At 48.1% G+C, this 23,080-nt stretch overlaps 1 protein-coding gene across 8 annotated transcripts in view; it reads left to right on the forward strand.

Moving 5' to 3' along the window:
- SRGAP2 (SLIT-ROBO Rho GTPase activating protein 2) overlaps positions 1-23,080 on the forward strand; it is a 144,968-nt gene that overhangs the window by 73,097 nt on the left and 48,791 nt on the right. For 7 of the 8 annotated variants that reach the window (XM_030220876.1, XM_030220874.1, XM_030220882.1 and 4 more), the window contains 3 exons: positions 15,900-15,962; positions 20,953-21,168; positions 22,041-22,169. In XM_030220876.1, coding sequence (XP_030076736.1) covers positions 15,900-15,962; positions 20,953-21,168; positions 22,041-22,169 — 408 coding nt within the window. The remainder of the gene's footprint in view (positions 1-15,899; positions 15,963-20,952; positions 21,169-22,040; positions 22,170-23,080) is intronic. The other variant, XM_030220877.1, reaches the window with a different exon arrangement.

The raw sequence follows: 23,080 nt of genomic DNA on the forward strand, positions 1-23,080 counted from the left end.
TAGCTCTCGGTCAGCGATGCTTATATTGTTATAATGCCTGTGCTTTTGAATTTGTGCCTGTGTGCGTGCTTGTCCTGTTGTGCGTGCCTGCGAGGCTGTGTGAAGTCGTGGCGTGTGTCTGCCAGTCTGTCTGCTCGTGGTGACCCTGAACACGGCATATTCTTTGCATATTAAATGAGAGGGGGACCTTTCGTGTTCCCCTTACATTACTTCAGTTAGCCTTGATTGAGATTTACATAGGGTTATAAGGTCTCAGTTTCTTTGTTTTCCTAATCCTATGCTCTGGGGTTTGGCAGTGTCTCTGCACAAACGGGGAGTGTAGGGAAAATGCAGAGAAGGGAAGGCCCAGCTGATCATTTTGATTCACGTGGAAATGGAACTGCTCGCTTTTCTCCTCCGTACAGACGCCTTTCTGTCTCTTGCAGGTCGCTCATTATAATGGTGGTTTATCTGGAGGGAAACGTCTGCACAGCTGTTTGCAGCTGCATTTTCTGATTAAAGCTATGCCAGGCCCTGGGAACATCTCCTCTCACAGTGCAAGAACACATGCACCGCTGCAATTATTAGATACTGTCACAATACACTAATTTCCACTGAATGAAAGAATAAAAATATTCCACTATAGCACCATTCAATGTATACGAGGAAAAAAAGGCCTCACAGAGCTCCTAGACTATGAACATCTATAGGAGCTTAAAGGGATCACTTTAGACCATCATTGGCCAAAAACCTCAAATAGTGTGTGATGTTTTCGAGTCCTTCACAACACTGGATACATATAAATTCTTATCTTGATTCTGTCTTGTTGTCTTGCTACACCGAGCTACTGAACAAGATGATATAATGAATATATGTAGCTTGGCACAGGCACGATTAACGCAACCCGATTCGAAAGCAGTTTCCGCCACCAAGGCCCTGACGCAGCAAGATGAAACGCTGACCACCGTTGGCTTGGGGCGAGGATAGAGAAAGGAAACGTTAAGTGTTTGAATGTTCTAGCGTGAGCGGTCTGAAAGATAAGTGTTCTTTCAAACTACACACAGTGATACCTTGGTTTTCGTTGATAATCCATCCGAAAACAATGAAAACCGAAACAGACGAAAACCGAGGCAATTATTTCCATATGAATCAATGTAAATCCAATTAATTTGTTCTAGACACTCCAAAATACATACCAAAAGCACATTTTATAGAGAATAAATATAGTCCCATGATGGAGCTAAAGGAAAAGGGTTAACTTATTAGCAAGGGAAACACTTAACAGGGACAATGAGATTTGAGCACATGTGATTTTATCTTGCGTGTGTTGCGTTAGACGCACAGGGTGATGCTCACACAACGAGAAACAACGCCACAATGAGTAGGAGAACGCGTGGTTCGCCCTTTGTTTTTGCAAAATTAGCAGCGAAAACCGAGGCAACCAACGAAATCCGAGACAAAATTTTCACTGAAAAAATCAACAAAAACCGAAACCAACGATAATCGAAGCCAACGAAAACCGAGGTTTCACTGTATATTCATGATATCATCTTGTTAAGTAGCTCGGTGTAGCAAGACAACAAGACAGAATCAAGATAAGAATTTATATGTATCTAGTGTTGTGAAGGACTCGAAAACATCACTCACTATTTGAGGTTTTTGGCCAATGATGGTCTAAAGTGATCCCTTTAAGCTCCGATAGGTGCAGCGAAGGGCGACTAAAATGATAGCGGGGATGGGACGACTTCCCTATGAAGAAAGATTAAGGAGGCTAGGGCTATTCAGCTTGGAGAAGAGACGGCTGAGGGGAGACATGATAGAGGTATATAAAATAATGAGTGGAGTGGAACGGGTGGATGTGAAGCGTCTGTTTACGCGTTCCAAAAATACTAGGACTAGGGGGCATGCGATGAAACTACAGTGTAGTAAATTTAAAACAAATCGGAGAAAATATTTCTTCACCCAACACGTAATTAAACTCTGGAATTCATTGCCGGAAAATGTGGTAAAGGCGGTTAGCAGAGTTTAAAAAGGGGTTGGACGGTTTCCTAAAGGACAAGTCCATAAACCGCTACTAAACGGACTTGGAAAAATCCCAAATACCAGGAATAACATGTATAGAATGTTTGTACGTTTGGGAAGCTAGCCAGGTGCCCTTGGCCTGGATTGGCCGCTGTCGTGGACAGGATGCTGGGCTCGATGGACCCTTGGTCTTTTCCCAGTGTGGCATTACTTATGTACTTATGTCCTTGGCTCACTTTTATTACATAGAGCAGTGATTTAAGCTATTGTGATGTCATAGTGGCTCATTCCACCAATAAGAGCCAACCTCATTAGTGATGTCACAATGGCTTGATTGTATAGAATGTTTGTACGTTTGGGAAGCTTGCCAGGTGCCCTTGGCCTGGATTGGCCACTGTCGTGGTCAGGATGCTGGGCTCGATGGACCCTTGGTCTTTTCCCAGTGTGGCATTACTTATGTACTTATGTACAAGATGTTCATAGTCTAGGAGCTCTGTGAGGCCTTTGTTCCTCGTATACATTGAATGGTGCTATAGTGGAATATTTTTATTCTTTCATTCAGTGGAAATTAGTGTATTGTGACAGTATCTAAAGATTATATATTTCCACATCCTAAAACATACTTTTTAAAATTACACAACCACAGCTGTGTAAGTGTATAAAGAAAGTGTGGTCCTGCTTTAATGCAATCTGCGTGCAGGCATTCCTGGGGGCGGGGTTGGAGCAAAGGTTGCGTTTGTCATTATAAAATTGAATACACGTGTGGTCCTCACTCGTGTAAGTTAAGCGCCAGTTTGCATGAGTAAGTTATACACTAGCACTTCGTGTGTATGACTGTGGTTGGGAGTCGCGTGCATAGGTGTTAGTTGGTCGCTTAGTGGTATTCTATAAGTCCTAGTGCACAACTCACTTAATGTATAAATGCAGGGGAAGGGTCATGGCTGTGTCTGATGATTACACGCTTAATTTATACAATACTGTAAGTTTACGCAGTAATGCGCCGCATTAAGACTCGTGCACTTATGGCATAAGTGGGTGTGTCTAAGTGGTACATAAATGGCGACTTATCCTTCCAAGGGCATTCCTACCATTAGGCCAGCTGTGGTGGGGGCCTCAGGCGTCACTCTTCTGAAGCGGCTTCGCCTCTCGCCTTTAGTTCTCCGACCCCTTTCCAAATGCAGCGGCGGTGATTCCCACAGAGGCCTGCCCTGCCAGCGGTCCCAGCCCCTTCTGTCTACTGCGGCCCACCCTGCCTTTGAGGAAACAGGAAGTTACATCAGAGAGGCAGCCGCAGTAGAGAGAAGGGGCCAGGACTGGTGGAAGGGCAGCCTCTCTGGGAATCGCTGCCGCAACGTTTGGAAAGATGAGGAAAAAAAGGTAAATTGGTGGAAAAGGGGAAATGGCAGACAATGGTGGCGACGGCGGTGGCAACTTATTCCTCGCTTCAGGCAGCAGATTGTTTTAGGCTGCCCCTGTATCCTACCATTCTGTAACGGAATCTGAGTGACCAGATGCTGTGTTAGAATTTGTGGTCCACGCGCTGTATCTTGGTGCCCTGTATGGAATTACCCCATAGAGGGCATTGCCTCAGCCAGTACCTGCCCCTTTGTAAATACCTCTGTCAAGCTTCTACACTTACAGTGGTGGAAGGTGAGCAGTAGCTGGTCCACTTGGCTATTCAGAGAGGGAAATAGCCATCTTGGCACTGTGAAATCCTCCTCAGCCTAACACAGGTGTGCTGTCTGTATCCCCACACAATTTAAAGAAGACACAGGTACCAGCTTGGAAGGGGATACAGTGCTGGGGAGATGCGCAGGGCACTAGCTGTACTCGTTGTCATATGCTGAGCATGTGTTCAAAGCGCCAGGCTGGGACTGAAAAGCTACTTCGATCCCCACGGGAACCCAGCAGGAACTGCTTCCGTCCCCATGGGAACCCTGCAGGGACTGCTTCCGTGGGAACCCTGCAGGAACTGCTTCCATCCCCACAGGAACCCTGCAGGAACTGCTTCCGTCCCCACAGGAACCCTGCAGGGACTGCTTCCGTCCCCATGGGAACCCTGCAAGGACTGCTTCCGTGGGAACCCTGCAGGAACTGCTTCCGTCCCCAAAGGAACCCTGCAGGGACTGCTTCCGTCCCCAAAGGAACCCTGCAGGAACTGCTCCCGACCCCACGGGAACCCTGCAGGAACTGCTTCCGTCCCCACAGGAACCGTGCAGGAACTGCTCCCGACCCCACGGGAACCCTGCAGGAACTGCTTCCGTCCCCACGGGAACCCTGCAGGAACTGCTTCCGTCCCTGCAGGAACCCCGCAGGAACTGCTTCCGTCCCCATGGGAACCCCGCAGGAACTGCTTCCGTGGGAACCCTGCAGGAACTGCTTCCGTCCCCACAGGAACCCTGCAGGAACTGCTCCCGACCCCACGGGAACCCTGTAGGAACTGCTTCCGTCCCCACAGGAACCTTGCAGGAACTGCTTCCATCCCCACAGGAACCATGCAGGAATTGCTCCCGACCCCACGGGAACCCTGCAGGAACTGCTTCCGTCCCCATGGGAGCCCTGCAGGAACTGCTCCCGACCCCACGAGAACCCTGCAGGACCTGCTTCCGTCCCCACAGGAACCCTGCAGGACCTGCTTCCGTCCCCACAGGAACCCTGCAGGAACTGCTTCCGTGGGAACCCTGCAGGAACTGCTTCCGTCCCCACAGGAACCGTGCAGGAACTGCTTCCGTCCCCACAGGAACCGTGCAGGAACTGCTCCCGACCCCACGGGAACCCTGCAGGAACTGCTTCCGTCCCCACGGGACCCCTGCAGGAACTGCTTCCGTCCCCACGGGACCCTCGCAGGAACTGCTTCCATCCCTGCAGGAACCCTGCAGGAACTGCTTCCGTCCCCAAAGGAACCCTGCAGGGACTGCTTCCGTCCCCAAAGGAACCCTGCAGGAACTGCTCCCGACCCCACGGGAACCCTGCAGGAACTGCTTCCGTCCCCACAGGAACCATGCAGGAACTGCTCCCGACCCCACGGGAACCCTGCAGGAACTGCTTCCGTCCCCACGGGAACCCTGCAGGAACTGCTTCCGTCCCTGCAGGAACCCCGCAGGAACTGCTTCCGTCCCCATGGGAACCCCGCAGGAACTGCTTCCGTGGGAACCCTGCAGGAACTGCTTCCGTCCCCACAGGAACCCTGCAGGAACTGCTCCCGACCCCACGGGAACCCTGTAGGAACTGCTTCCGTCCCCACAGGAACCTTGCAGGAACTGCTTCCATCCCCACAGGAACCATGCAGGAATTGCTCCCGACCCCACGGGAACCCTGCAGGAACTGCTTCCGTCCCCATGGGAGCCCTGCAGGAACTGCTCCCGACCCCACGAGAACCCTGCAGGACCTGCTTCCGTCCCCACAGGAACCCTGCAGGACCTGCTTCCGTCCCCACAGGAACCCTGCAGGAACTGCTTCCGTGGGAACCCTGCAGGAACTGCTTCCGTCCCCACAGGAACCGTGCAGGAACTGCTTCCGTCCCCACAGGAACCGTGCAGGAACTGCTCCCGACCCCACGGGAACCCTGCAGGAACTGCTTCCGTCCCCACGGGACCCCTGCAGGAACTGCTTCCGTCCCCACGGGACCCTCGCAGGAACTGCTTCCATCCCTGCAGGAACCCCGCAGGAACTGCTTCCATCCCCGCGGGAATCCTGTAGGGAACTCCTGCAAACCTTATTCCCGTGAAGATCTCTTAGTACTCGTGTCTAAAGTTAGGCGCAACACATGCTGATTTGCGCTTTATTCTATAGCATCAATTTCATGCGCAATTGCTGTTATAAAATTGGCACGTAGCACCAGTGTTTTTTCATGCCTAATTTTTGGTGCACTTTCTCGAATCTGCCCCTTTGTGTGCATGAGTGGCCTTTTCAAAAATTGCCCAAGCGTGTGCTCTTAAACATTTCCACATCACCAAGACTGGATAAATTTATGTCTACATGAGGTTCAAGACACGTCCCTGGGATGGAGTTTGGACTACGCACGTACAGGCAGAAGTGTGTTCATTACTGTGTGTGCACACGTGCTTGTGTGTGTGTGTACTTAGGGATAATTAGGAAAATGGTGTAATTTTTTACGTGTTTCCTGCCACATGAGTCAGGCAGCCTGTTCCTAAACATGAACCCTAGCAGTAATTAGAGCATTTCTCCAGCCCATTTCACTGATGAGCAGTGTGTGTGACCTGTGATTACACTGTGCTGCTGGAATGCCCACGTGTCTGTATTGTGACTGGATAAGGGCTGTGGGCTCTCTCCCTTTCTATCCCCAGTTGTAAATGGGACCTGCTCCTGCAGAAGTGGAGAAAGCAGCAAACCTCCAGCCCCTCAGTGCTGTAAACGTACACACACCGGATCCATGTGTGTTATTCACCCATTTCCCCATCATGTGATCTGTGCTTCTAAATTTAGGCTTTTGAATGGGCGACTCAGGGAGGAGCCCCGCCCCTTGTTCAGTTCTCTTATTCCTTCTCAGAGGATTAGAAGGTGGAGGGTCATGTGAGAGTGAAGCACAGCTCTGTTCAGGAGCCTTCTCTCCACTTTTGCCTATCTCAGACATGTTGCACTATTAAATATATATTTTTGATACATTTGTACCCCACGATTTCCCACTCATGGCAGGCTCAATGCGGCATACATATTGTATACAGGTACTTATTTGTACCTGGGGCAATGGAGGGTTAAGTGACTTAACCAGTCACAAGAAGCTGCCTGTGCCTGAAGTGGGAATCGAACTCAGTTCCCCAGGACCAAAGTCCACCACTCTAACCACTAGGCCACTCCTCCACTGTTGCTACTATTTGAGATTCTACATGGAATGTTGCTATTCCACTAGAAGTCGGCCCTTGCAGATCACCAATGTGGCCGCACAGGCTTCTGCTTCTGTGAGTCTGACGTCCTGCACATACGTGCAGGACGTCAGACTCACAGAAACAGAAGCCTGCGCAGCCTTCTACATGGAATGTTGCTAGTGGAATAGCAACATTCCATGTAGAATCTCCAATAGTATCTATTTTATTTTTGTTACATTTGTACCCTGCACTTTCCCACTCATGGTAGGCTCAATGCGGCTTACATGGGGCAATGGAGGGTTAAGTGACTTGCCCAGAGTGACAAGGAGCTGCCTGTGCCGGGAATCAAACTCAGTTCCTCAGGACCAAAGTCCACCACCCTAGCCACTAGGCCACTCCTCCACTGTTGCTACTATTTGAGATTCTACATGGAATGTTGCTATTCCACCAATGTGGCCGCGTAGGCTTCTGCTTCTGCTTCTGTGAGTCTGACGTCCTGCACATACGTGCAGGACGTCAGACTCACAGAAACAGAAGCCTGCGCAGCCTTCTACATGGAATGTTGCTAGTGGAATAGCAACGTTCCATGTAGAATCTCCAATAGTATCTATTTTATTTTTGTTACATTTGTAGATTCCATGTAGAATCTCCAATAGTAGCAACATTCCATGTAGAATCTCCAATAGTATCTATTTTATTTTTGTTACATTTGTAGATTCCATGTAGAATCTCCAATAGTAGCAACATTCCATGTAGAATCTCCAATAGTATCTATTTTATTTTTGTTACATTTGTACCCTGCGCTTTCCCACTCATGGCAGGCTCAATGCGGCTTACATGGGGCAATGGAGGGTTAAGTGACTTGCCTAGAGTCACAAGGAGCTGCCTGTGCCTGAAGTGGGAATCGAACTCAGTTCCCCAGGACCAAAATCCACCACCCTAACCACTAGGCCACTCCTCCACTGTGTTAAGTGGTAGGGAGCAGAGAGTTTGGGCCTTGCTGAAGCGCCAGCTGTGATTCTGACATGCATTCCTTGTGACTGCGGTAGGTGCTTGTATTAAGGAAGTTGGGGGGGGGGGGAGGAGGAGTAGGTTGTGCCTTGGAGCATCACTGTGATTGTAACATGCATTCCTCGTGATTGTGGAGAACGCTTGTGTTAAGTGAAACAGCATGCATTCATTCTCGGTGGGGGGTGGGGGCAGGGTGTTGTGCTGTGGATCGTTCACTATGATTGTGATATGTATTCCTTGTGACTGCAGAGGGAAAAGAATGAATCACTGTTGTGCCCCAGGTGCTGTGGATTGGTGTCACTTGCATGGACCCTTCACACCAAACTGCCAGCGTTCTGTTCTGGAGGGAACGTGGAGACCTCAGACAGGACCAGGAATGGATATATGGGGTCGTGCTCTGTAGCTCAGCTAGCATCCATGTCGCACCAACACACAGATACGTAGCACACCTACTCGTTCACACACAAACAGTAGTGCTGTCTCAAAGGAAAAGGTGTGTGGAGCATGCTTGTAGGAACTGCCTGAGACAAAGGTGGGAGGAGGGTGAGGTCCTGGGAATGGTATGTGAAGACTGGATATTTGCATAGCATCCAACTGTTCCACCTGCAACCTGAGCAGCACTTACAGCTCCAGGGGGCCTCTGGTGTGGCTTTAGGGTCCCTTACTGGAAATGTCTGTCAGTGCAGGGGGAGGGGGGCTCCCTTTCAGCTGAAAGTTGTTTAGAAAAGCTAGCATGCATTGGTGCTGCTGTGTCCTTACTGTGAAGGTGCCCTTAATTCACAGGATCTGATCTGTTTAGGGTTTTCTGTGCTGTGGGAAAAGCTTTGATGGTTTGGTCTGTGTTTTGTGCTGGGTAACATAGGAGCCGGCTCTGTGGGTACCAGAGGGGGCTGAGCATCCCCATTATAAAACAAACTGCTTCATAGTGTCTACGGAGGGGCAGCTTGTATTGTGTCCCAGTCATTTTAAAATGTTGGCTTTTGTGCTGGGTAAGGTGTCATGAACCTTTTCATAGTGTTAGAAGGGTGTATGTTATGGTATTTAACTCTCCCCCCCCCCCCCCCAGGAAATAAATCCTGAGCACCTAGCTTAAAGAATGCAGCCATTGTAACAAGTCACTGTACAAACATGAGACTCAATCATCACTGTGTCTCTATCATACAGCCTTAAGTGCTCTGACTGAGCCTGAGGTATTGCAGATCCAACCTAGTGGAAAAAAAAAACAATCTGTAATTTTTTCCTCATTTTCGTTAATCAGCAGCAGTCAGAATTCCAGAAGTAGAATCTCATTTGTTTTTTATTTCACTTATGGAGGCAAAAAAAAGTGCAGCTTGGTTTTCCTCAGCCAGCTTTACTCTGCAGTATCCGAGCCCGGCAAACAGAGCCTGTGTGTCTGGTGTGCTGATTTGCCATGCTCTGGAGAAGAAAAAAAACAAAACACGGGAGGAAAGCAATTTTCTGTGTGTATATGTTAAATGTGTGCATGTAATTTTGTTTTTACAAGTGTGAACTACTTTTATTTGCTACAGGCTGCTTATGACGTGGGGAGGCATTAAATGGATCATTAAGTGATCAGTTAGTAACATAACCGATGAGTACATATGATTTCCAGGTGGTTGTTCAATCATTGATTTTGTTGTCAAAATTGGATTACTGCAATTCCTTATATTAAGGGCTGGCTTAAACACGATGTAGGGCTTTGCCGGGAATCCAAAATGCTGCTGTGTAATTAATCGTGGGAGCTTCAAAATTTGAATATGTGACACCAGTGTTGAAGAGTCTTTATTTGTTACCATAAGAACATAAGTATTTCTATATTGGGACAGACTGAAGGTCCATCAAGCCCAGCATCCTGTTTCCAACAGTGGCCAATCCAGGTCACAAGTACCTGGCAGAAACCCAAAGAGTAGCAACATTCCATGTAGAACCCCAAAGAGTAGCAAGATTCTAGAATTCTAAAGAATAACAAGATTCCATGCAGAATTCAAAGAGTAGCAAGATTCCATTCAGAATCCCAAGTACATAAGTATTTCCATACTTGGACAGACTGAAGGTCCATCAAGCCCAGCATCCTGTTTCCAACAGTGGCCAATCCAGGTCACAAGTACCTGGCAGAAACCCAAAGAGTAGCAACATTCCATGTAGAACCCCAAAGAGTAGCAAGATTCTAGAATTCTAAAGAATAACAAGATTCCATGCAGAATTTCAAAGAGTAGCAAGATTCCATTCAGAATCCCAAGTACATAAGTATTTCCATACTTGGACAGACTGAAGGTCCATCAAGCCCAGCATCCTGTTTCCAACAGTGGCCAATCCAGGTCACAAGTACCTGGCAGAAACCCAAAGAGTAGCAACATTCCATGTACAACCCCAAAGAATAGCAAGATTCCGGAATCCTAGAGAGTAACAAGATTCCATGTAGAACCCCAAAGAGTAGCAACATTCCATTTAGAATCCCAAGTGTTGCCATACTGGGACAGACCGAAGGTCCATCAAGCCCAGCATCCTGTTTCCAACAGTGGCCAATCCAGGTCACAAGTACCTGGCAAGATCCCCAAACAGTACAATGTGTTTTGTGCTGCTTATCCTAGAAATAAGCAGCGGATTTTCCCCATTTTAGTAATGGCTTATGGACTTTTCTTTTAGGAAGCTATCCAGACCTTTTTTAAACCTGCTAAGCTAACTGCTTTTACCACATTCTCTGGCAACAAATTCCAGAGTTTAATTACACATTGAGTGAAGAAACATTTCTCCAATTTGTTTAAAATGTACTAGCTTCATCGCATGCCCCCTAGTCCTAGTATTTTTGGAAAGTGTAAACAAACGATTCACGTCTACCCATTCCACTCCACTCATTATTTTATAGACCTCTTTCATATCTCCTCTCAGCCGCCTTTTCTCAAAGCTGAAGAGCCCTAGCCGCTTTAGCCTTTCCTCATAGGGAAGTTGTCCTTTCCCCTTTATCATTTTCGTCGCCCTTCTCGGCACCTTTTCTAATTCCACTATATCTTTTTTTTTTTTTAGATGCGGCAACCAGAATTGAACACAATATTCGAGGTGCAGTCGCACCATGGAGCAATACAAAGGCATTATAACATCCTCATTTTTGTTTTCCATTCCTTCCCTAATAATACCTAACATTCTATTTGCTTTCTTAGCCGCAGCAGCCCACTGAGCAGAAGGTTTCAACGTATCGTCAACGACGACACCTAGATCCCTTTCTTGGTCCGTGACTCCTAACGTAGAACCTTGTATGACATAGCTATAATTCAGGTTCTTCTTTCCCACATGCATCACTTTGCACTTGCTCACATTAAACGTCATCTGCCATTTGGATGCCCAGTCTCCCAGTCTCGTAAGGTCCTCTTGTAATTTTTCACAGTCCTCTTGTGATTTAAGAACTTTGATTAACTTTGTGTCATCAGTAAATTTAATTACCTCACTAGTTACTCCCATCTCTAGATCATTTATAAATATGTTAAAAAGCAGCGGTCCCAGCACAGACCCCCTGGGGAACCCCACTAACTACCCTTCTCCATTGAGAATACTGACCGTTTAACCCTACTCTCTGTTTTCTATCTTTTAACCAGTTTTTAATCCACAATAGAACACTACCTCCTATCCCATGACTCTCCAATTTCCTCTGGAGTCTTTCATGAGGTACTTTGTCAAATGCCTTCTGAAAATCCAAATACACAATATCAACCGGCTCACCTTTATCCACATGTTACTTCACCCCTTCAAAGAAATGTAGTAGATTGGTGAGGCAAGAGTTCCCTTCACTAAATCCATGTTGGCTTTGTCTCATTAATCCATGCATTTGAATATGCTCAGTAATTTTGTTCGTCTCTACCAATTTGCCTGGCACTGATGTCAGGCTCTCCGATCTATAATTTCCCGGATCACCTCTGGAACCCTTTTTAAAAATTTGCGTTGCATTGACCACTCTCCAGTCTTCCGGTACCATGCTTGATTTTAAAGATAAATTACAGATTACTAACAATAGTTCTGCAAGTTCATTTTTCAATTCTGTCAGTACTCGGGGATGAATTCTGTCCAGTCCAGGCGATTTGCTCCTCTTCAATTTGTCCAATTGTGCCATTGCATCTTCCAAGTTTACAGAGATTTCATTCAGTTGCTCTGACTCGTCAACTTTGAATACCATTTCTGGCTCCGGTATCTCTCCCAAATCTTCCTCGGTGAAGACCGAAGCAAAGAATCCATTTAATCTCTCCCCTATGGCTTTGTCTTCCCTGAGTTACCCCTTTTTGCGCCTTGATCATCTAGCAGTCCAACTGATTCTTTGTACCTAAAAAAATTTTAACTATGTGTTTTTGCCTCCAACGCAATCTTTTTTTCAAAGTCCCTCTTTGCCTTCCTTATCAGCGCTTTGCATTTGACTTGACATTCCTTATGCTGTTTCTTCTTATTTTTTTTTTTTCTTACATTTGTAACCCGCGCTTTCCCACTCATGGCAGGCTCAATGCGGCTTACATGGGGCAATGGAGGGTTTAAGTGACTTGCCCAGAGTCACAAGGAGCTGCCTGTGCCTGAAGTGGGAATCAAACTCAGTTCCTCAGTTCCCCAGGACCAAAGTCCACCACCCTAACCACTAGGCCACTCCTCCACTGTTGCTACTACTATTTGAGATTCTACATGGAATGTTGCTATTCCACTGTCCCATGTAGAAGTCGGCCCTTGCAGATCACCAATGTGGCCGCGCAGGCTTCTGCTTCTGTGAGTCTGACGTCCTGCACGTACGTGCAGGACGTCAGACTCACAGAAACAGAAGCCTGCGCAGCCTTCTATATGGAATGTTGCTAGTGGAATAGCAACATTCCATGTAGAATCTCCAATAGTAGCAACATTCCATGTAGAATCTCAGTAGTAGCAACATTCCATGTAGAATCTCCAATAGTATCTATTTTATTTTTGTTACATTTGTACCCTGCGCTTTCCCACTCATGGCAGGCTCAATGCGGCTTACATGGGGCAATGGAGGGTTAAGTGACTTGCCCAGAGTCACAAGGAGCTGCCTGTGCCTGAAGTGGGAATCGAACTCAGTTCCTCAGGACCAAAGTCCACCACCCTAACCACTAGGCCACTCCGTCGAGTCCTTCTTCCATTTTCTGAAGGATTTTCGTTTAGCTCTAATAGCTTCCTTCACTTCACTTTTTAACCATGCCGGCTGTCGTTTGGTCTTCCGTCCTCCTTTTTTAATACATGGAATATATTTGGCCTGGGCTCCCAGGATGGTGTTTTTGAACAGCATCGACGCCGGATGTAAATTTTTGACCTTCGCAGCTGCTCCTTTAAGGTTTTTTTTTTCACCGTTCTCATTTTATCATAGTCTCTTTATTTGAAAGTTAAGTGCTAACGTGTTGGATTTCCTGTGTGTACTTAACTCCAAAGCCTATATCAAATCCGATCATATTATGATCACTGTTATCAAGGGGCCCCAGCACCATTACCTCCTGCACCAGATCATGCGCCCCACTAAGGACTAGGTCTAGAATTTTTCCTCCTCTTGTTGGCTCCTGTACCAACTGCTCCATAAAGCAGTCCTTGATTTCGTCAAGGAATTTTACCTCCCTAGTGTGCCCTGATGTTACATTTACCCAGTCAATATGGGGGTAATTGAAATCGTCCATTATTATTGTGTTGCCCAGTTTGTTTTCCTCCCTAATTTCTGATAACATTTCTACACCTGTCTGTTCATCCTGGCCAGGCAGTCGGTAGTACACTCCTATCACCGTCCTTTTCCCCTTTACATATGGAATTTCAATCCAAAAGGATTCCAAGATGTGTTTTTTGTTCCCTGCAGAATTTTCAATCTATTTGATCCAAGGCCCTCCTTAACATATGCTACTCCTCCACAATTCTATCACCAGAATATAATTTGTACCCCGGTATGACAGTGTCCCACTGGTTATCCTCCTTCCACCAGGTCTCAGAGATGCCTATTATATCTGTCTTTTCATCTAGTGCAATATATTCTAACCCATCTTATCTCTTAGGCTTCTGGCATTCGCATTTAGATATTTCAAATTAAGTTTGTGGTTCCTATTTACATCTTGCTCAGCAGTTGACAGTGTTAATTTGCAATCTTTTGTCTGCTTTTTATTTAAAGACACCTGGTCTACTATGGTCTCTATTGCAACCTCACTATCGGGATACCCTATCTTCCCTGTTTTGGTGGTATCTTTGAAAGATACCTTGTTTTGAACCATTCACTCTTGAACGATTGTCGACCTTTCCCCAAGTTCTAGTTTAAAAGCTGCTCTATCTCCTTTTTAAACACTGACGCCAGCAGCCTGGTCCCACCCTGGTTAAGGTGGAGCCCATCATTCTGGAATAGGCTCCCCTTCCCCAGAATGTTGCCCAGTTCCTTTCAAATCTAAAACCCTCCTCATAAGTACATAAGTAATGCCACACTGAGAAAAGACCAAGGGTCCATCGAGCCCAGCATCCTGTCCACGACAGCGGCCAATCCAGGCCAAGGGCACCTGGCAAGCTTCCCAAACGTACAAACACTCCATGTATGCCATTCCTGGAATTTTGGATTTTTCCCAAGTCCATCCATTAGCGGTCCATGGATTTGTCCTTTAGGAAACCGTCCAACCCCTTCCCAAACTCTGCCAAGCCAACCACCTTCACCACTTTCTCCGGCAACGAATTCCAGAGTTCAATTATACGTTGGGTGAAGAAAAATTTTCTCCGATTTGTTTTAAATTTACTACACTGTAGTTTCATCGCATGCCCCCTAGTCCTAGTATTTTTGGAAAGCATGAACAGACGCTTCACATCCACCTGTTCCACTCCACTCATTATTTTATATACCTCTATCATGTCTCCCCTCAGCCGTCTCTTCTCCAAGCTGAATAGCCCTAGCCTCCTTAATCTTTCTTCATAGGGAAGTCGTCCCATCCCCGCTATCATTTTAGTCGCCCTTCTCTGCACCTTTTCAAATTCTACTATATCTTTCTTGAGATGCGGCGACCAGAATTGAACACAATAGATGCGGCGACCAGAATTGAACATCCACGCACCATTGCCTCATCCACGCATTGAGACTCTGGAGCTCTGCCTTTCTTTTGGGCCCTGCGCTTGGAACGGCGAGCACTTCTGAAAATGCTACCGTAGAGGTTCTGGATTTGAGCTTTCTACCTAAGAGCCTAAATTTGGCTTCCAGAACCTCTCTCCCACATTTTCCTATGTCATTGGTACCCACGTGCCAAGACTATCTATAATCCAATGTAGGTGACGCGTGAGATCTGCCACCTTTGCACCAGGCAGGCAAGTGATCAGGCGATCCTCACGTCTACCAGCCACCAACTATCTACATGCCTAATAATCGAATCACCAACTACAACAGCCATTGTAACCCTTCCCTCCTGGGCTTAAGCTCCTTGGTGTGAGAGGATATTGCATCCCGTGGTGGGCTGGTCCTGGTTACGTAACTTCCGGTTCCGACACGCCGCCGGAGAAAGTTAGCCCTGGTGAGGCGGCGGCCACTCGTTGGCAAAGCTGTATGAATTACTGCTGCTGACAACCTCAAAGACAAATTTCGAGAGCAGGTTTGTCAAGAGGAAAGGTTCCTTACGTGCGAGTTGTCTCCTGCAGTCCACAGTATCAGGATTAACTGACAGAAGTACCAGGCGGGGATAATGCTGGGAAGACTTATACGGTCTGTGCCAGAGCCGGTGGTGGGAAGCCGGACTGGTGGTTGGGAGGCGGGGATAGTGCTGGGCAGACTTGTACGGTCTGTGCCAGAGCCGGTGGTTGGGAGGCGGGGCTGGTGGTTGGGAGGCGAGGATAGAGCTGGGCAGACTTATACGGTCTGTGCCAGAGCCAGTGGTTGGGAGGCGGGGATAGTGCTGGGCAGACTTATACGGTCTGTGCCCTGAAGAGCACAGGTACAAATCAAAGTAGGGTATACACAAAAAGTAGCACATATGAGTTATCTTGTTGGGCAGACTGGATGGACCATGCAGGTCTTTTTCTGCCGTCATTTACTATGTTACTATGTTTATCTCAAGTTTGGCTCTTTTTTTTTTGCAGAGTAAGGAAGTGGGAGTCCAGCTTCAGGAGGATCTGATGAAGGTGCTGAACGAGCTGTACTCGGTAAGCCAGGGGAGAAGGGGGCAAGGACTCGGAGGGCATTTAAAAGGAAGAGGGAGCTTGCATTAGGCGGAGAGGGAGGGGTATGGTGATGTCTTTGGCTGCTGTGGATTCCAAGCATCTGATTCAGGGATGTTTCTAAGAAATCAGGTTTCCACGCTGCAAGCGGTGGAACCACATTACGTCGGAACGCACGTTCACTCGCTGTACCTCGCCTGCAGCAGCTCTCTGGACTGTGTGCGCTTGTCGGGCACAAAGCATGCTTCAGCTGCTTGCTCCTGTCGGGAGGTGGGCATGTGCCAACACTGTGAACTGGCCACCCCGGCTGCTAGTGAGCAGCCTCTGGCTACTGTTCCTTCCTGCACATCTGGAGCTAATCTCAGTCTTTGTCTGAGAGAATCAAGATCTGAATGCTGGTGCAGGCCTGGTCTGAAACTCTTTGTGACTGGATGGTAGGCTATGAGGAATGGGAAGGGTCTCTGTGTCTTATTAGGAGGAAGGAACAAAATGTTGAACAGCTGGGAAGAAAACATGTTTTCCCAAATTTCAAAGCCACACTGGAATGTTGTGGGTTTGAGTTCGTGTAGGAGAAGAGCTGGGAGAGAAGTGGCTCCATCGCAGCCCTGAGGCTGGTGAAAGAAGCCTCTGGCATGGGGGGAGGATGCATGGGGAGGGGGGGGCACAAAGTGGATGCTTCTGCATTGCTTTGCATAAGTAGCTCTTCAAAGAAGGACACAACTTGTTACATGCAAGTCTGGACTTTTTGGTACTGACTCATGTTGCTGACTGCCGTGAGGGGGAGGAGAGGGGAGCTTCGCCCCTTTGCCTTTCAGTTCAGGGAATTTCTTGGTGTTTCTGTTCAACCTTTATTTTTCCTCTCATAAGTCATCTCCACACACACTGCAGGCTTCTGCTTAGATCCCTGTTTGCTCTTCCCCCTCCCCCCCCCCCCCATGGGCTTGTGTTTTTCAGAGGAGAAGGGGGAGGATGTGTGTGTGTATGTGTCAGACTCCTTCCCAAAGAGATTTGTCAGGAATTCCTTTGAAGCTTGGGGGGGGGGGGGAGGGCTTGTGCCTTCACTGTGGGCAGAGTCAGAATGGCAGCCACTAATATTTTAAGAGGGAGGGTTGTTGGCTGCCCCCCTCCCCCCAGAGAGTTAGGTTTAGTGTCGGAATGTACAAGGACAGACTACTGGTGGTCCAGCCGGAAGAGAGGAAGGTTGGGGAGGGGTAGGGGAGTGAGTGCAGTGGTTTGGAGGTTGAGGTTGGGCTTCTGGATTCCGATGACCCTGCCTTAAATACTTCACCAGCTGTTAGCGCATCTGGGCTGCTGTCTTTTCATTAAGCCACACTGCCCTTTAGCGCAGCAGGTTCATTCTGCGCTAATCTTACTCCTAATGCAGTAAGAAATATTGGTGCAGGAAATCACAGTAAAACCATGCAAAACACCTGTAAATCGCTGAGTAAGTTGCTCCCGATGGGTGAACTGTGTTGAAATCCAGCCTGGCTTTTCACTTTTTCTCGCACAGAATCTCTACAGTAGCTCAGGAACAGCATAACATAGTAGATGACGACAGAAAAAGACCTGCACGGTCCATCCAGTCTGCCCAACAAGATAAACTCATATGTGCCACTTTTTGTGTATACCTTACCTTGATTTGTACCTGTCTTTTTCAGGGCACAGACCGTATAAGTCTGCCCAGCACTATCCCCGCCCCCCAACCACCAGCCCCACCTCCCACCACCGGCTCTGGCACAGACCGTAGAAGTCTGCCCAGCACTATCCCTGCCTCCCACCACCGGCTCTGGCACAGACCGTATAAGTCTGCCCAGCACTATCCCCGCCTCCCAACCACCAGGCCCGCCTCCCACCACCAGCTCTGGCACAGACCATATAAGTCTGCCCAGCACTATCCCTGCCCCCCATCCACCAGCCCCGCCTCCCACCACCGGCTCTGGCACAGACCATATAAGTCTGCCCAGCACTATCCCTGCCTCCCACCACCGGCTCTGGCACAGACCGTATAAGTCTGTCCAGCACTATCCCTGCCTCCCACCACCGGCTCTGGCACAGACCGTATAAGTCTGCCCAGCACTATCCCCGCCTCCCAACCACCAGGCCCGCCTCCCACCACCAGCTCTGGCACAGACCATATGTCTGCCCAGCACTATCCCCGCCTCCCACCACCAGCTCTGGCACAGACCGTATGTCTGCCCAGCAGTATCCCCGCCTCCCACTACCTAGGATGGCAGCATTTGGAGGGAACTTTAACCACATGCCCATGCTTGAGCACTGCTGACCTCCCCCCCCCCCCAACTCAGGAAGTCTTCTGTTGAAGGAGAAGCAGAAAGATGCGGCTTGGCAGGAAAAGGTCATCAGAGATGAAGTGTGACATTGTGATACAAGATCCCAAATGGACCCCTAGATCCCCGATTTCCCCCCTCCCCTCCCCCCCAAATAATCCCTTTGTGGTTCTAGTGGAACACCCCCTACTCACCTCTCTCTGGACTCCCCCTACCATCTCTGAACGTTGGAAGGGCAGGAGCGATGCCCACTCATTCCTGCCTGGTGTCTCCATTTCGGAAGATGGCAGCGCCAACCGCAGGATCAGGTGGGGCCTCACTTTTGTTTGCCAAGGTTAGAGGAAGGTCCTGAGGGTTCAGGGAGGGAAGTTCCACTAGAACCACCAGGGGGTAGCAGGAATCCATGGTGCTACTGATCCGACATCTTTCATCATAACTTCCAATGAAAAATCATAAAATGTCTTGTTACGGATGAGCAGTTCAAGCTAGTAAGGTCATAGATGTTGGCAGGCAAGGATAATTTGTCATCCCACTGCCCCTTTCTGCTCGGTGTTTAGTTAAGGGTATCTCCCAGCTGTCCACCAGAAAAGCTTGACCCCCTGCGAGAATTCCTCCTTACCCCTTACATCCATCCTAGTTGAGCAGTCCCTTCCCCAGGTATGTCTAAGAGTTCTTAAAATGCCCAGGCCGACCTCTCTTTCTGTCCTCACCACCATTCCTTTACCCTTCTCCCCAACCTCTGCTCTGATCCCAAAGTGCATCCCAAACGTGCCTTACTTCTGTTATTGTTACTGCTAGTTCGGAGCGTCAGCCCCCTCCCTTCCCCCCGCAAACACACACTTTAATGCTGAAAAATGCAGACTCTTGCATTTGTGCTGTGAAAACCTGAAGGGGGCTGTACAGTTTAGGGCAGTGGTTCCCAAACCTGGTCCTGTAGGCACCCCAGCCAGTCAGGTTTTCAGGATATCCACAATGAATATTCATATGAGAGAGTTGCATGCACTGCCTAGACAATGACACGGGGACAAAGTTTGTCCCCGCCCTGGCCCCATCCCTGCGGTTACTGCAGTTCCCCGGCCCCATGTCATTCTCTAGCACTGCCTCCACTGAATGCAAATCTCTCTCCTGAATATTAATTGTGGATATCCTGAAGACCTAACCGGCCGGGGTGCCTCCAGGACCAGGTTTGGGAACCACTGGTTTAGGGGTGAAGTAGTTCTATGCGTGAAAGTAAAGCAGTACTTCGGGGGGGGGGGGGGGGGAGAGATCATCGTATCTGATCTTAAAGTTGCCAAACAGGTAGCAAAGGCGACGGCGAAAGTTGGAAGGACACTTGGGTGCATAGGGAAAGGAATGGTCAGTAGGAAAAAGGGGGGTGATGATACCTCTATATGAGACTCTGGTGAGACCTGATTTTAGAATATTGTGCACAATTGTGGAGATCAAACCTTCAAAAAGATATAAACAGGATGGAGTCGGTCCAGAGGGCAGCTACCAAAATGATCAGTGGTTTTCATCATAAAGCATATGGGGACAGACTTAAAGATCTCAATATGTATTTTTTGGAAGAAAGGTGGGAGAGGGGAGATATAATAGAGACATTTAAATACCTCTGCGGCATAAATGCACAGGAGGAGAGTCTCTTTCAACGGAAAGGAAGCTCTGGAAGGAGGGGGCAAAGGATGAAGATGTGAAAGGGGGGAAAAACTCAGAAGTAACCCGAGGAAATACTTCTTCATGGAAAGGGTGGTGAATTCATGGAACCAGTAGCGAACCTAGCGGGCATGACACCCGGGACGGAGCGCCGATGCCCCCCCCCCCCCCCCCCCGGCAAAATGACCCCCCCCCCCCCGGGTGCACGCTGCTGGGAGGGGGGTGCTGCGGCGCGCGCCTGTCAGCTGACTTCGCTAACTTCGCTGCAGCTCCCTATGCCCCGGCCGGAACAGGAAGTAACCTCTTCCGGGGCAGAAGGAGCTGCAGCGAAGTTAGCGAAGTCAGCGAAGTCAGCTGACAGGTGCGCGCTGTGGCACCCCCCCAGCGGCGTGCACCCGGGGCGGACCCCCCCCCCCCCCCCCCCCCCCTTGGTACGCCACTGCATGGAACAGCCTCCCGGTGGAAATGGTGGAGATGAAAACAGTATCTGAATTCAGCAGAGCTTGGGACAAGTACATAAGATCTGTAAGGGAGTGATCGGGAGAACAGATGGCATGGATGGGCAGACTGGGTAGGACATTTGGTCTTTATCTGCCTTCATTATGTTTCTGTTTGCCTTCCACCCTTCCATGTCAGTTGGAAACTCTTAGCTCAATTTATGTACAGAATGCCATCTTGCTGAATTCATGAATGTTATATCTTTGACACTTTCTGTCGTATTCCGCCCTCCCCCCCCTTCACTTCTTTCCTCCAAGTGATAAAAAGTGATGAATCCTATCAAGTGAATTTATATCAGCCGCAGCTCTATCCCAGGAAGGGCCTCACTGCATGTATATTATTTTGCCCGTTTTCCCGCTATCATAAATCACAGCTATTATTAATGAGGGGAGGGGGCAGGTAGGGAAGAGGTGCCTGGGCATGGTGGTCCCTCTGCTTACTGCAGCCAGGGAGTCGGGGGGGTGGGGGGGGGGTCTTTCCAGGCTCTTCTGTTTGTGGCTTGGCTGGAAATGGAAGTGTTAACCTTTGCTGCCCCACAGGTGATGAAAACGTATCACATATACAATACAGAGAGCATCAGCGCACAGAGCAAGCTGAAGGAGGCAGAAAAACAGGAGGAGAAACAGATCGGCCGGTCGGTGAAGCAGGAGGAGCGCCAGATGCCACGTTCGCCAGATGCCACCGCCAGCGCCAGGTTCGAAGAGAAGCACGTCCGACGCAGTTCCGTTAAAAAGATTGAAAAGGTGAAGGAGAAGGTGTGTGTGTGTGTCCGACTGGGAGTCGCTGCTTTTGAAAAGGGGCATTCACCTGTCCTGTTGCAATTGGGTTTTGGGCCTTTCATTTTCCACTCCTGAAACTGCAGGACATTTTAAATTCTTGGGCGAAAGGCGTCTTGCTTCCAGACTCTGCCAACAAACTGTCCTCTACAGGCTCTGGGTTCTGTTCTGTTTTTCAACCTATCCTCAGGATTTCCACAATGAATATGCATGAGAGAAATTTGCATGCAGTACCTCTCATGCATATTCATTGTGGGTATCCTGAAAATCCTGATGGACAAGGGTGTGTCTCGAGCTCTGGGTTGAGAACCCCTGGTTAAAACCAATCCTGGCAACTGGTCCGAAGACTAGTGTTCTGAACTGATGCAGACAGCACTTGCCTGGTTGCCACCTGTGCTTTCAAAATGAATTATGACCCCCCGTGCTTTCTTTTTTATATAACATGTCTGTAACACTTGAACCTTATTCGACCACAACAATCTCTGTATTTGTTTCTGTACCGGAAATGGCAAACGCCTCTACGGTATAATGTAAGCCACATTGAGCCTGCAAATAGGTGGGAAAATGTGGGATACAAATGTAACAAATAAATGAATTATAGAAGTGCTAAGTTTTCACTGTGAGAATTCCATCTTGGCGTAGTGTCTTTCCCTTCCTCCCCAGTGATCTGTAGTTTACTGCAAATGTTTGATGCTTGGATTAATTTACTACTCTAGCATGGGGTAAAAGCGGGACTAGGAAATCCTTAATTGTAATCATAAAAGGACATGTTCTGAGATGGGCAAGGACATGTCGTATCCCAACGTGAGTTTTAAATGAAAAAAATGTTGTTTTTTTCTTTTTCTTTTCAGCGGCAAGCAAAATACACAGAGAACAAGTTAAAAGCCATTAAGGCTAGAAACGAGTATGTGCTAGCCCTGGAGGCAACAAACGCCTGCGTCTTTAAATATTACATCCATGACCTGGCGGATCTGATTGATGTGAGTAACCTGGGGGAGGGAGAGACGTTTGACCTGGGTGTGCAGGTGGAAACTGCTTCTTTTATCATCAGTGTGTCTAATGGGGAAGCTGTGTAAACATAGCCGAGACTCATTTTAAGGAGACCTCTCAGTGTCACATCTGTCTGGAAGTTTCTCCATGTTATCAATGTGTCTGGGGGAGAAATGGCTCCAGAGACACTAATTATATGAATTGTTACTCTGTATAAGTGTTCTGCAATGGATGAGATTGTACATTCGCTGTCTGTGCCTCTAAAAGCTTAATAGTGTACAGGGAGGTTAAGGGGGTTATTCTGTAACCTGGCGCCTTGACTGAGGAGGGCCAATGCCACACACATTTATTTATTTAGATTTTGCTCACACCTTTTTCAGTAGTAGCTCAAGGTGAGTTATGTTCAGGTACTCTGGATATTTCTTTGTCCCAGGAGGGCTCACAATCTAAGTTTGTACCTGAGGCAATGGAGGGTTAAGTGACTTGCCCAAGATCACAAGGAGCAGCAGTGGGATTTGAACTGGCCACCTCTGGATTGCAAGACTGGTGCTCTAACCACTAGGCCACTCCTCCATCCTGAAGAATCTTGTTACTCTTTGGGGTTCTATATGGAATGTTGCTACACTTTGAAATTCTGCATGGAATCTTGTTATTCTTTAGAATTCTAGAATCTTTATTTATTTGGATTTTGCTCACACCTTTTTCAGTAGTAGCTCAAGGTGAGTTACATTCAGGTACTCTGGATATTTCTCTGTCTCACAATCTAAGTTTGTACCTGAGGCAATGGAGGGTTAAGTGACTTGCCCAAGATCACAAGGAGCAGCAGTGGGATTTGAACCGGCCACCTCTGGATTGCTAGATCAGTGTTCTAACCACTAGGCCCCTCCTCCACTTCAACATT

Source organism: Microcaecilia unicolor, chromosome 12, assembly GCF_901765095.1.
Source record: "Microcaecilia unicolor chromosome 12, aMicUni1.1, whole genome shotgun sequence".
NCBI lineage: Eukaryota > Metazoa > Chordata > Amphibia > Gymnophiona > Siphonopidae > Microcaecilia > Microcaecilia unicolor.